Raw genomic sequence first — 12,654 nt, 5'->3', positions numbered from 1 at the left:
AGTAAGTTCAAGGCCACAGCCTGCACTGCATAGAAAGACTCTTATCTAACACACACACAACACACACACACACACACACACACACATACATATGCGCTACTGACCAAAAAAACTTTTAAAAAGTATGATGGTCATTCACTCACTTCAGAATTTAATGATGAAATCAAAGAAATAGACTTGTATCAGACAAACTGAAGTCTGAGTCTCTGGCCACTTCTGAGCTTTGTCAATGAATAAGAAACATACTCTACATCTATTTCTGTAGTCAGAATACTGGGTATTGTTTTACTAAATATTTCTATTACATTTATTATCTGCCAAATACTCTATTACATCCTACAGAACCTAGTGCAGTTCTCGAACATTATAGGTACTCCAAATGTAGTGACTGTTTTTGTTAGTAAATGGAATTCTACAAGTAAATATCACTACATCAAATATTTATAAAGATACCACTACCACCGTTTATTAAGGATTTTATTGGTACCATGAATATAAAAATGCAGCCCTAGCTGGGTGTGATTGCACAGATCTGTAATCCCAGTGCTCCAGAGGCTGAGACAAGAGGATAGCTGCAAATTCAAGGTCAGCCTGGGTGGGCTACATAGTGAGTCCAAGGGCAGCCTAAACTATATGCCAACGCCCTCCCTCAAAAAACAAACAAACAAAAACAGATGTGGCTCAGTGAAAAGCACAGGTATAGTACAAGTCAAGTCATATGTAACTCCTTCAAGACTAGCCAAATGATGCCTGCCTATTTTGTCTGCTCCAACTGAGCTAACAAAATATCCAAAACCTTGAATACTATATAAAGATCAGTAAAATTCCCCTACTTATCCACACTTCTTTTCAAGATTTATTCACTCAATAAATAACTGTAATACAATACTGACATTCAAAAAAATTGAAGATTTGGTTCCTGTTCCTAAAATAAATCTCTGTGGGAGAGTCACACATCCAACAGCTACAAGTATAAATGAAGACCCATGGGAACAGAGAGAATACTATTTGCATCCTTTCATGGATATTTCACTTGACACCTGACAGAATAATCCTGAAATAATAGGATTATTGCCATTTTACCAATTTGCTCAATTAACAAGTCAGTGGATATAACCTGGATCTTCTGTCCTTGACTGTTTCACAATCTAAAATGTATATTGCATTTATTACCATCAATAAAAGCAACAAAATAACAACTAATTCCAAAACTATGAACATATACACTTAAGGAAACTTAAAGAGCAAATTCCTCACTTACAACATACTGCCGGACTAGATCACAGAAGTGAGAGCATTCCAAGAACTGCTTCCCAGTGTCTCTCTGGGACCCAAATCCCAATCAAACACTCTTAAAATCCAAGCAAGATTACTCTTTGCCATCAAGTTCTTATTAACATGGAACCTGGGCTGGGAATTTAGCTCAGCAACATAAGCACCTGCCTTGCAAGCATGCAGTCATAAGTTCGATCCCCGGTACCAATAAAAAAAAAAGGAACCCAGTATATTTGGAATAGGGAAGCACAATGTAACTTTTAATCCATAAAGTAAAGGTCCAGAAGTAAATAAACTACCCAAACATTTTACCCAACTATTCTAAAACAGAAGCCTCATGCAGAACATGGTGTCATATCCCAGCACTGAGGAGGCTTGAGGCAAGAGGATCTCTGTGCTTTTAAGCTTATCTTGGACTATATATTGACTTTAAGGCTAGCCTGAACTACATTAGCAAGACCTTGTTTCAAAAAACCAAAAAAACGTTTAAAAAAATTTTAAAGAAGTCTCGAACAAGAGGCGTGCCATAATTACATGATGCTTAGAAGCATACAAAGCATCTTCCATTATCACATCAGCCTCTATTTTTACTCTACTTTTAAAAAATATGTCAATGCAATGACTTGCTTTGCTCAAGGTCACACAGCTCATATCTGGCTTGGACAAATCCTCACAACTTCATCATGCCTTTTTTACACAAGAATAACTAGTGAAAGCCTGGACTATTTATCACAGACACAAGAATGACAGTCCTCAATCTTAGCTCTTCTTAGCTAGACTACAGACAAGCTTATCATTCTACACTAAATCTTAATTAGCCAATTTCTTAAAATATGAGCGCTTAGAAGGCATACACTGTATTGCCATTGTATACTTATGAAATACTACCTAAATGAAAAACTGAACAGAACCAAGAACTCTGATGGGATACTAGAAGTACCATGCTTTTTGGTCTCAATACTTATAGTATCCTTTATAAATAATATACTTTTTTACTTTTTAAATACTCTTCTTTAGGAGCACTGGATATGCTGTATGACTGTATCAGGAATGTAAAGTATTATTCAGTTACATTCTGTATACAATTGCATTAAATCTCAAAGAGCAGGCTATTCCTAAAATTTAACTCATCTGAGAGATCTTATCATAAATACACTGCAATATATTCATCATAGTTCTCCTTTTCAGAATTCTGACCAACTTAATAGGGAATCTCTCCCTTGGCATTCCTATTTCTTGATAGCCTTTGAAATATCAGGATTATCCTTCATACAACTAAAAAAGAATTTCAGGAGTGACATATGTCCTATAGCATTTGAAAGCATCGTGAAGACTAAACGAATATTAATGAAAAGTCCTTTCTTAAAAAAACAGCCCAAATTTTACCTCACCTCATACTTTTAAATGGATCTACATAAACGTACACATCAGAATTGTACAAACCACTATCAAATAATCTGTCTTTTAAACTGAAAAAGATGATCCTCTTTGCGGTTCTTAAATTACTCAAAATTAGCGCACAAAGAATTACTGTAGACAGCTTAAACTTTTCAGACCTGGGTATCATGTTCTATGTTTATGGTGCTAAAAAACAATGTGATTCCTCATAAGGAAAACAGCACCAAAAAAAGCTTTAAAAATACTACTTTTTAATACTACATTTTACCAGAAAAGAAACGTTTAAGGTGAAGACACAATTTTCCTGAGACAGGCTGACATCCATATATGATAGTGACTTTACTGAATGCCCAAAACTTGGGATGTCTTTTTATTGGCTCACAAACTTAGACAGCTTCGTGATTGTTTCTGCTTTAGAATAACCTCCTTTCAACTGTTGTACATTTCTCAATGTTAAGATAAATTTAGTCAAAGTTTGGTAACAGTCTTGTCTGCAAAAACCCTACATCATTAAACCTGTGAAGCAGAAATCAAAGATATGCATTACATGAAGCAACATGTATATTTACCGTTCCTTAGTTTTCAGGACAGTGGTATCTTTAAAAAATAGACACAAATATATAACTGAAGTTTTTCAAGTCATATTTTACAAAGATTATTTATGGTTCCTGGTTTGTATGCCACAATTACTTTCTAACCTGATCACTACATTTGAAAGTAACTTGTGAGAAATTACCATAGAAAAGCGGTCACTATGCACTTCGAAAAATTTTATAGACATCACGAAAAAAACCCAGCAACTCGGACTCGGGATAAAATCATTCAAATTCTTAGTAAGATTAAATTAAAACACAACTATATCATAAAAAAGACCTAAAAAAGGAGAAAGAGTAGATTTAATTCTGATAGAAATGAAAATAGTTTTAAATGGAAACGACTTAAGTTGAGAAAGAAGTCTAATGACATGACATTTTCTTGTCAAATCAAGCAATCCGTGGATTCTAGTCCTCAAATCTCACTGTATTACATTATAAACGTCTCGGCAGCAGTTAACCATTAATCTTTTAACACAAAGGAGATTCAAATCCAAAAGCACAGTAAGACTATCTTTCCGGGAAAGAGGTGGGGCACCGCACTTTATCCGCGTTGGTCGCCTCGCGGGCAGGCCGGAGGATGATAGCGCAGAATGGTCGGTGCCGCTCAGGAGCCCTGCACAGCCGCAGCGGGCCGGGCCGAGCCCCGCACGCCACGCACCGCGGCCGCCCGCCGGGCCGGCCGACACAAAGGAGCCCACTGCCGCCCGGCCCGCGGCTTCATGCACTTGGCTTGGGCCGAGACGTCTCTGCCGCAGGAACCAGGGACCGCGGGGTGAGCGGGGGCTGCTGCACCTCGATCGGCAGGCGGGCAAGCGGCCGAGCGACGCGCCGGTCCAAGCCCCTTCGTCCCCCGAAGCCCCCCTTCCCCACGACCCCCAGGCCCTGCCAGCCTGCCCGCCGCTTCACGTCCCGCGGGATCGCGACCCCGCCGCAGCTCGCGGACCCAGCCCAGACAGCTGAGTCGGGCCCGGCCGGGCGAGGCGGGGTGCCGGGTGGCGAGCCCCGCGGACAAAGGGGGCCCCGCGGACAAAGCGGTCCCCGCGCCCCGGCCCCACTCACCTCATGGCGCCGGCGGCGGGCCCGGCTTCTCGGCCGCGACTCGGGGGGGCGGCGTCCGACGCGGCGGCGGCGGCGACGGCTACACCATGTCCGCGTGGGGCTGCGAGCCCGGGTGGGGCCGGGGGCGGGGGCCCGGGCGCCTGGGGACCCCGGGAACCCCGGGACCCGCCGCCACTCCGCACCCGTTCACGTCCTCCGGCCTCCGCCGCGTCCTCCGCTCGCCCGCGTCCTCCTCAGAGCTGGCGCCGCGGGCAGCCAGGCCGTGTGCAGTGGGGGCGGGGCCGGCGGGGGCGGGGCCGGAGCGGGGGCGGGGCGCGCAGGGACCGTGCTCGCCTCCGGGGCGGGGCCTGCGGGGTCCTTGGCACGCCCGCAGCCCCCGCCAGGGCTCCCGTGGGCGACGCGCCTCCTCCGCCCAGTGCCTGCCGCAGGCGTGGGCGGGGGCGGCGGTGCGTGACCGGCGGGGCGTGACCGGCGGGGGGGAATGCGGGGTTGGATGCGTGACTGCGGGGCGCACACAGGCGCACGCTGCGTCCCGCCCCAGTACCGATCCCTCAGCGGCAGCCTCTTACCGTAACCCGAGGGAGGCCCATGTGTCTGTCCGCATCCTCCTGCCTCAGCAGCCGGGAGCTGCCTCTACCCAGGGCGGGTGCAGAACACCGCGGGGTATACGTCAGAGCCAACAGGGGCGGGGGAGCAGAGACCCACAGTCGTGGGATTCGGGTGTCTGCACTCACATTCAGTACTCTGGTAGGACCTTGAACTGGAGAGGGTCTAGGGAAGAAAGAGGACTAGGGAAATTGGCTACCGCCTTTCCTGTCACCGAGCCTTTCATCCAAGAAGTGCCTTGAGGTGCAGTGACTGTGAAGGGAAGGTGACAGTGAAGAGGTTGTGATCTCCCTGGGTCGATTAGGGCCTGAGATACCCATAAAAGAGTAGAGGAGCTTAGTTAACTAAAGAGCTTCCAGAGTCTCATCTATTTTCTTCTTGGAACTTGCAGCCTCTGAAATGCCAAGCTGAAGCTGTAGCTAAGCCCAGGGTGGCCTCAGGTAGCGGAAAGCAGGAGCCCTCAGTCCTAACCTCTGTGCGGGGAGAATGCTAATTTCCACCCACGCGACTAATTGCAGCTTCCTAGGATCTCTGCAGCCTGGCCAGGGCAAGGCCCTTAACTGTAGCCTCCCATGGGCAAACCTACTGGAAGTCGCCACTTCTCTAGGGGCCTTGTTTTGAGTCACTACTCACTGTCGTGAAAAAATGATTGTACTAAAAGTATTGTTCACATTAGAGAACAGTTGCTGTGGAGGCTTTCTTGGAAAAAGTATGCAGACACATTGAACTCTCCGGAAAAGTCTTTCATAAAGATGTGTCTTTAACACATCTTCAAACACCAGTTTGCCTCAGTTTGTGCGCAACAGTGAACTCAGCAGAGATGTTGTTTCAGGGAAAACTTAGAGGTCCGAGAGAGGGAGGATACTGCTGCCATGACTCAAGCTGTCTCCTGCCAGACAAGAAACAAGGGTGAACATGCCTTATGGATGACACTATAACCTATTTCTCATTGGTGAAAGTTACTCCATCCTGAGCTAAATAAGTTATATATCACATCATCTTTGTCCTAACAGTAAATGTTCCAATGGTATGGCACCAAATTAAGCAAGCCAAGTGGAAAATGCTGTTCTTATGTTCTATGTTTATTAAAAATGTACCAGCCAAGAATCTTGGCGGCCTACAGCCGTTTCCATCCTTTGAATGGCTGCTTGCCAGCCCCAGGCGGTCAGACGATTGCCTTTGGGTTTAGCTCTTGCAACAGTGGCCTGACCTCCAAAGGTCACTCTGCAAAAGGCAGTTGTGACAAAATGTTACTGCTATCTGTTCATATTTGGTTTAACATCAAAAGGGAGCAAAAGGGGAACTTGAGCTAGGGCATCCCAGACTAATTCTGGCCACAAAGAAAACTTTTGTGAAATATTCTACTACATAGAATAAAAGAATTTTAGAAATGGAAGGAACCTCAGCCCAACCAGCTCATTTTAAGGAAGAGGAATGTGAGGCCCAGAGAGGTTAGGTAACTTGCCCAGAGGCATACAGTTTCTCTATGGCAGAGCTAAACCTAAGCCAGGATTTCCACCTCATGGCCCATTGCTCCTTTGGCCACATCATGCTGCCTTCCTGTAGTATAACAAGAGTGCATTAAGACTAAAAATTAAGGGGCTGGGATTTAGCTCTGCAGCATAAGCACCTGCCTTGCAAGTGCTCAGTGGTGAGTTCAATCCCTGGTACCGATAAAAAAAAAAAGACTAAAAATTAAGGCTGATTTGCTTCTCATTAATCTTGCTTAAAAATTAAGTTTGGATTATTGAATAGTAAAAATCACTTGAACTTTCCTCATGAGGCTTGCTGAGCCCAAAGCCTGACCCATAGTGGGTGTCCAGATGCTCAAAAAGTAAGTGAATGAGCCATTGAATGACTGCTATAACCATTCATCAGAAGAACTGTACTAAAGTATACTTTGCTTTTCCTCTGTGGTGCTGGGATGGACTTAGCTCATGCTAAGACCATACTAAACCCACAGCTCCAAGTTTGTTCTTAACACAAAGTATATGGACCTCCAATTTCTCTCACAGGAACTTTCCACCACAGCTCAATATCACAGCCCTGGGGTATAGAGCCAGCCATCACCAGTTAGCTGTACATCTATTTATCAGTACATCCTCAGAAAATGAAAAACACTTACAGCGTTGAAAATGGGTTTGCCACAGGAACGCTGTAGTCTGGCTTGAAAGGGTGCCACTAGAACAGACCTGTTGAAGCCCATCTGGTAACATCGGTGTAGACTTGTCCTTTACATGTGGGAATGGGGAAGTTATGTACCTAATGCTGCCAGCAGTTGGAAAGCCAATGCCAAGGACACAGGCAGTCCCCAAAAACAAGACCTTCCCTCAAGTTCCTTGGGACGGAGAAAGAAGGAAAGATAGTTCAAAGTGCACTTTGTACTTGAGTCTAACTGTATTTTCTTTTGTGGCAGTTTACAGTGTAATTTTTGTTTGTCTACCTAAGAAAGGAGGAGAAAAGTAGACGATGACATTCCAAAAGGACTGAAGGTATTTTATTATTCCTCTTTCCACTTTAGCTGCCTATATATAATCTCAGCTCTAAAATAAGGAAGCTTGAGGGAAACTGTTTGTCTCTCTGCTATTTGCCTTTTTCTTCTATTTGTCATTGATCTCTCTTCCAAATTAGGATATACTCAATTAATTTCCTTTTTCTTCCCTGAATTTCTTTCCTTTCCTTAACTTGACAGTGTTTAAACTTGCACGAGAGTCCCATAGCCACAGTGATATTTGAGTTGTATTAATTGGTGGAGGTGGCATTCTCTAAAATGTGATAAATTATTTCCAAAAAATTCACCCAAGGCTACCATAAAAGAATGTAGCAAGATGACCCTTTTCTAGATAATAAAAAGCCAAGGTGCTTTTGAAACTGAAAGTATTATCCTCTACTTCTGAACTCTACCTCTTAGTCTGTAAAATCGTCAAGGAGCTTGAAAAGAATGAGTAGTTGCTCTTTCTGGCCTTGATTTAACTGACTTGTCCTAAGAGAACACCAGTTAATTTTCCTAACCAGGGGACAACTGTCCTTGGAATATTTCCTCAAAGGAGATCAGAAGGAAAGGTAACAAAGAAAAGATTCTTTTCTGGCTAATCACAATAGAAAAGACAGGTATTACCACAAGGTTATGTCCTAAACAAGTTGCCTAAAATTGACTCACACTGCTTAACAACACTTCTTTTTTAGTGTTTATCTTACCTTTCAGGTAAGTTTAAAAACTCATTAAAAATCCCAATTATCTTTCCTTTTGAAGAGAATAAAACCAAACAAAACAGAGTAAAGCTAATCAGAACAGAACAATGAAAGTGATACAAGACTTCAAAACAAGATAATAGGAAATCAGCAGTGGCTACCATAATGTATCTTGTTTTCTTCAAAATAGCTGTCCATGCCATCAGATATAATAAAGTCAAACAAAACAGAACAAGATAAAATCAATCAAAATAAAAGAGTGAAATTGTGGATCGAGGTTTGACTCAGCAGCACAAGTGTCTGCGTGGCAAGCACAAGGTTGTGAGTTCCATCCACAGTACCAAAAAAAAAAAAAAGAGTGAAATTGTTACAGGACTTCAAAACTAACAATAGCTACCATAATACATCCTGCTATCTTCAAAACAACTATTTACTATGTCTATACTATCAGACACAGTAAAATAAAACAGAATAAGACAGAATAAAACCAAACCTAACAAAACTATGAAAACAATGCAGGAATTCAAAACAAGATTATAGGAAATTAACAATGGTTATCACCTTCCCTTTTTAAAGGGTTCCTTCCCTATCATTTTCATAATGTCTATTGTATGTCTTGGATCCCACTAATTCCTTCAGTTTTTATGCTAGAAGATAACATGATATTCATGCTTATGATTTCAAACCATTTCACCCCGAGCATGATCTCAAGTTGCATCCATTTACCTACAAGAACCTTGAGATTACCCTTCTTTGTAGTCAAGTAGCTTTCCACTGTATGAAAATACCATATCTTTCTTAACCATTCTTCAGTTGATGGGCAAGTTAACCCTGATTTTTTCTGGTTTCCTGTCACAGGGAACAATTGTTTTCTCTCCTTTGATTTTCAGTCTATGAATTTCCTAACAACATATTGATGAATCTTGTTTCTTGATCTACTCTGCCTGTGTTTCTTTTTATTGGTGAATTGAGACCATCTACATTAATGGTTACAACTGGCATGCACTGATTCATCTCTGCCATGTTATCCTCCAGCCATTGGCCCCCCACTTTCTCCTTAGTGCAGTTACCTCCCCTGTGTAGCAATCCCCCTCTGCTGCTTTTCCTAGAGCCATGGTCATTTTTATCTTTTTCTAGAATATCCTTCAGCACTCTTTGTAGTATTGGTTCGGTGGTCATAAATTCCTTCAGTTATTCTTTATCATGGAACTACCTTATTTTTTCATCAATTTTGAAAGATAGTTTTGCAAGGTACATTAATATGAGTTGGAAGTTGTTTTCTCTCAGGATATGAAACACTTCAAACTTTTTGACTTGATGATTTGTGTTGAAAAATCTGTCATGATTCTGATGGGTTTTTCCTTTGTAGATCTTTTTCATTTCTTGAACAGCCTTTAATGTTCTAATCTTGTGCTGAATTTCTGAGATCTTGATTATTATATGTCTGGGTGTAGATTTATTTTGGTTATGGCTAATTGGAGTTCTGTATGCTTTGCTTATTGGTGTCAGGTCCTTTTCCCATGCTTGGGAAGTTTTCTGCTATTACTTTTTTTTGCCAGGGATCAAACTTACAGCCTCACATTTGCCAAGCAGGCACTTATGCCACTCAGCTAAACCCCCCACCTCTGCTATTACTTCTATAAATAGTCTTTTTTGTCATTTGTGTTGGCCGCCACTTTTTCACCAATACCTATTACTCAAATTATTTTTCTTTGCATTGCCTTGCAGCCGTAAATTGTTATTTCTTAGTTCCTTGTTATTTTTAAGACATCTTTCCTTTTATGATTGCTAGCTGCCATCCTGTCTTCAAGGTCTGAAAGTCTATCTTCAATCTCTTTCAAAGGCTTCAATGGAGTTTTTAATTTCCTGTCTCTCTGAATCTGTTTCATGCATTGTAATTCCTTCCTATATTGTTCATTCAAGGTTTCCATCATTTTCCTATGCTCTTTTTTAATGCTCAGCAATTCGTTCATTATGCTCAGCAATTCTTTCATTATGTTTATGATTTTTTTCTTTTACCTGAGATATTATTTATGATTTGATTATTTTTATAGCCTCTTGAAGTTGTTTCTTTACTTCAGTTGCTATTCTTTCAGAGATTTCAGACATCTTTTTTTTGCAAACATTGACTGGAATAAATTATATAAAAGAGAAGTTCAGCCTCCATTCAAGCCTGCTTCTGGAAAACCAGATGACACTTTTGTTTTGACCCTGAGCTTCCTGCACAAACACCTAAAGATAGCTGCCATCCTGTCTTCAAGGTCTGAAAGTCTATCTTCAATCTCTTTCAAGGGCTTTGGTCAGATTTCAATGGAGTTTTTAATTTCCTAACTCTTTAAATCTGTTTCATGCATTGTAATTCCTTCCTATATTGTTCATTCAAGGAATGATTGTTCATTTTCCTATGTTCTTTTTAAATCTATGTCCTTTAGATATGCTCAGCAATTCTTTCATTGTTTGTGATTTTTTCCTTACCTGAAATATTATTTCTGATTTGATTATTTTTACAGCCTCATGAAGTTGTTTCTTTACTTCAGTTGCTATTCTTTCAGAGATTTCAGGTGTGTGACTTACATTTTCTTCAATATCTGTATCTCCAAGACTTGTTCTGTGTGGACTAGGGGTCTCAAATTGCCTTTTGCTCCTTCATCTTGACATTTTCCTGGGTTCCTCCAGACAAGCTGGTTGTGGAGTCACAGGTACTTCCTGCATTGGCTGCCAGTCTGTAGTATAGGGGAATGGGCCAGACATCTGCATTTCTCTGAACCCAGGTTCCTGGGGAGGCAATAAGGCATGGGGTGGGCTTCTCCAGACCTCATGTGGCTACAGCAAGGCTTTCTCAATGGCTATGTGTGCATGGTGGTGTGGTTGCATTTCCTCTCAGCCTGTGTGTCTATACCAGGACTCCCCTAGTAGCAGCAGGTACATAGAGGCATGTTTGTCTGATTCTCCCACCCCATGCTGGCTGCCGGTGGGAAGCAAACAGCTCCAATGGCAGCCTGCAAGTGCACAAGATGTGTCTGGGTGTTTCTCCCTGCCCACACTGCTTACGTGAGGGAAACAGGCATCCAGATAGTGGTGGATATCCAGGGGTGGGTCTGTTTTTCCTTGCCTATGCTGGCTGCCCACAGGAGGCAAACCTCCTGACGGTGGCAGGTGTGCAAGTTGAAAATTATTTTCCAATCTTCATTTGATTGAGTTTAATAACAAAATTCAGCTATCAGTCATGTCTCACTAAAGTTGGAAGAAAGCAGAAAATAACTAAAATTAATTTCATTTTCTGTCATTAGACCCAGTATTTATATTTGGCCTCCAGATATTCTATGACCTTTAATTCATTTATTGTTAGTTCCACTGTATGATAAAGTACAATGCTGCTGTAGCGCTCATTTTATATATGAGAAGGGGGAGTCCTTTAATCAGAATAGCCAGTGACTGAAAACTAATTTTGGTGGTAAATGCATTGAATGACAAGTGAAAAGGATGGCCACTGAGGCCTGGATATATAGTGTAGTAGAAAAAGACTTGCCTAGCATGTGCCAAGCCTTGATTTTGGTCATACTTGTTATAGTTTTTATCCAGATGTCTCCACAAAACCTCAAGCTCTTTTATTAAATTTCTATTTAAAGAAAGACTAAACAAAATAGAAAATAGGTAGAAATAGTACATAGTTTCAAAGAAAAAAATAAACAATAAGAAATCACTAGTTGATGATTACAGATTGTTACTCTTACAAATAGTTATTCAAGATACTAAAGTGGAGCATATAAAGTGGGGATTCAAACAGTGAGACTGCAACCAGTTCTGTTCAACTATCCAGCAAAAACTTAGAAATATAGTTATAAGTCCTATACACTTAAACATATATGCAGTTACCCATATCTTCAATTATGTTGACTTTGAATAAACCCAAGCAGATTAATATCACTCTGAACAAAGAATAACACTATTGCTGGGTTTCACATTATGACACTCCAGGATCAGCACTGGCTATTTTAGTGTCTCCTTTTCTTCAAAGTATCTGTTCATTTCATCAATTGTCATAAGATCAGTTCTCATAAACTGTTTATAGATTCTACACATGCATGAGTCTTAACATGCATTTCTATTCTTTCTGTATTAGAGGGAGAAACAAAACAAAGCAAGACAAAAAAATATATTCCATAAACACATGAAACAAAAAAGACATATAAGGCCATGTACAAGGAATTCTACTATAGTTCTTGTGTTCTTTCCTGTTATCTTCAATAGAATTGGCTATATCATCAGCATAGTATAATTGAATATATCAGTACATAATAGTATTAATAAAACACAACTTTGTATATAATATAAAACTTGAAAAGCAGGCAGTAATCAAACCAGAATGTGTATCGTAGTGAGTCTTGTCATCTTCAGTGTAGTTGCCTGTATTCTTAGACTTGATACTATCAATCATATCAGTTTTGAATAAAACCTGTCAATACCAAACAGCAATCAAACAAACCAGATTTAATTAAGATCAGTTCTGATAAAACAGTATAAGTCA

The 12,654-nt window shown here is 41.2% G+C and overlaps 1 protein-coding gene across 2 annotated transcripts in view; it reads right to left on the bottom strand.

Annotated features, from left to right (window-relative positions):
* Enah (ENAH actin regulator) overlaps positions 1 to 4,964 on the bottom strand; it is a 139,652-nt gene extending 134,688 nt beyond the window's left edge. The window contains exon 1 of one of the 2 annotated variants that reach the window (XM_063237517.1): positions 4,898 to 4,964. In XM_063237517.1, the coding sequence (XP_063093587.1) occupies positions 4,898 to 4,932 (35 nt within the window). In that variant the 5' untranslated portion in view covers positions 4,933 to 4,964. Of the gene's footprint in view, positions 1 to 4,328; positions 4,607 to 4,897 lie in introns of those variants that run through there. The other variant, XM_063237518.1, reaches the window with a different exon arrangement.
* Positions 4,965 to 12,654: the final 7,690 nt, after the last annotated feature.

The sequence above is a fragment of the Cavia porcellus genome, unplaced genomic scaffold (assembly GCF_034190915.1).
Source record: "Cavia porcellus strain 051 isolate PalLab524CR breed Dunkin Hartley unplaced genomic scaffold, mCavPor4.1 scaffold_26, whole genome shotgun sequence".
Taxonomy (NCBI): domain Eukaryota; kingdom Metazoa; phylum Chordata; class Mammalia; order Rodentia; family Caviidae; genus Cavia; species Cavia porcellus.
Note: the sequence above shows the minus strand (reverse complement) of the source record. Positions and strands in the feature narration are given on the sequence as shown.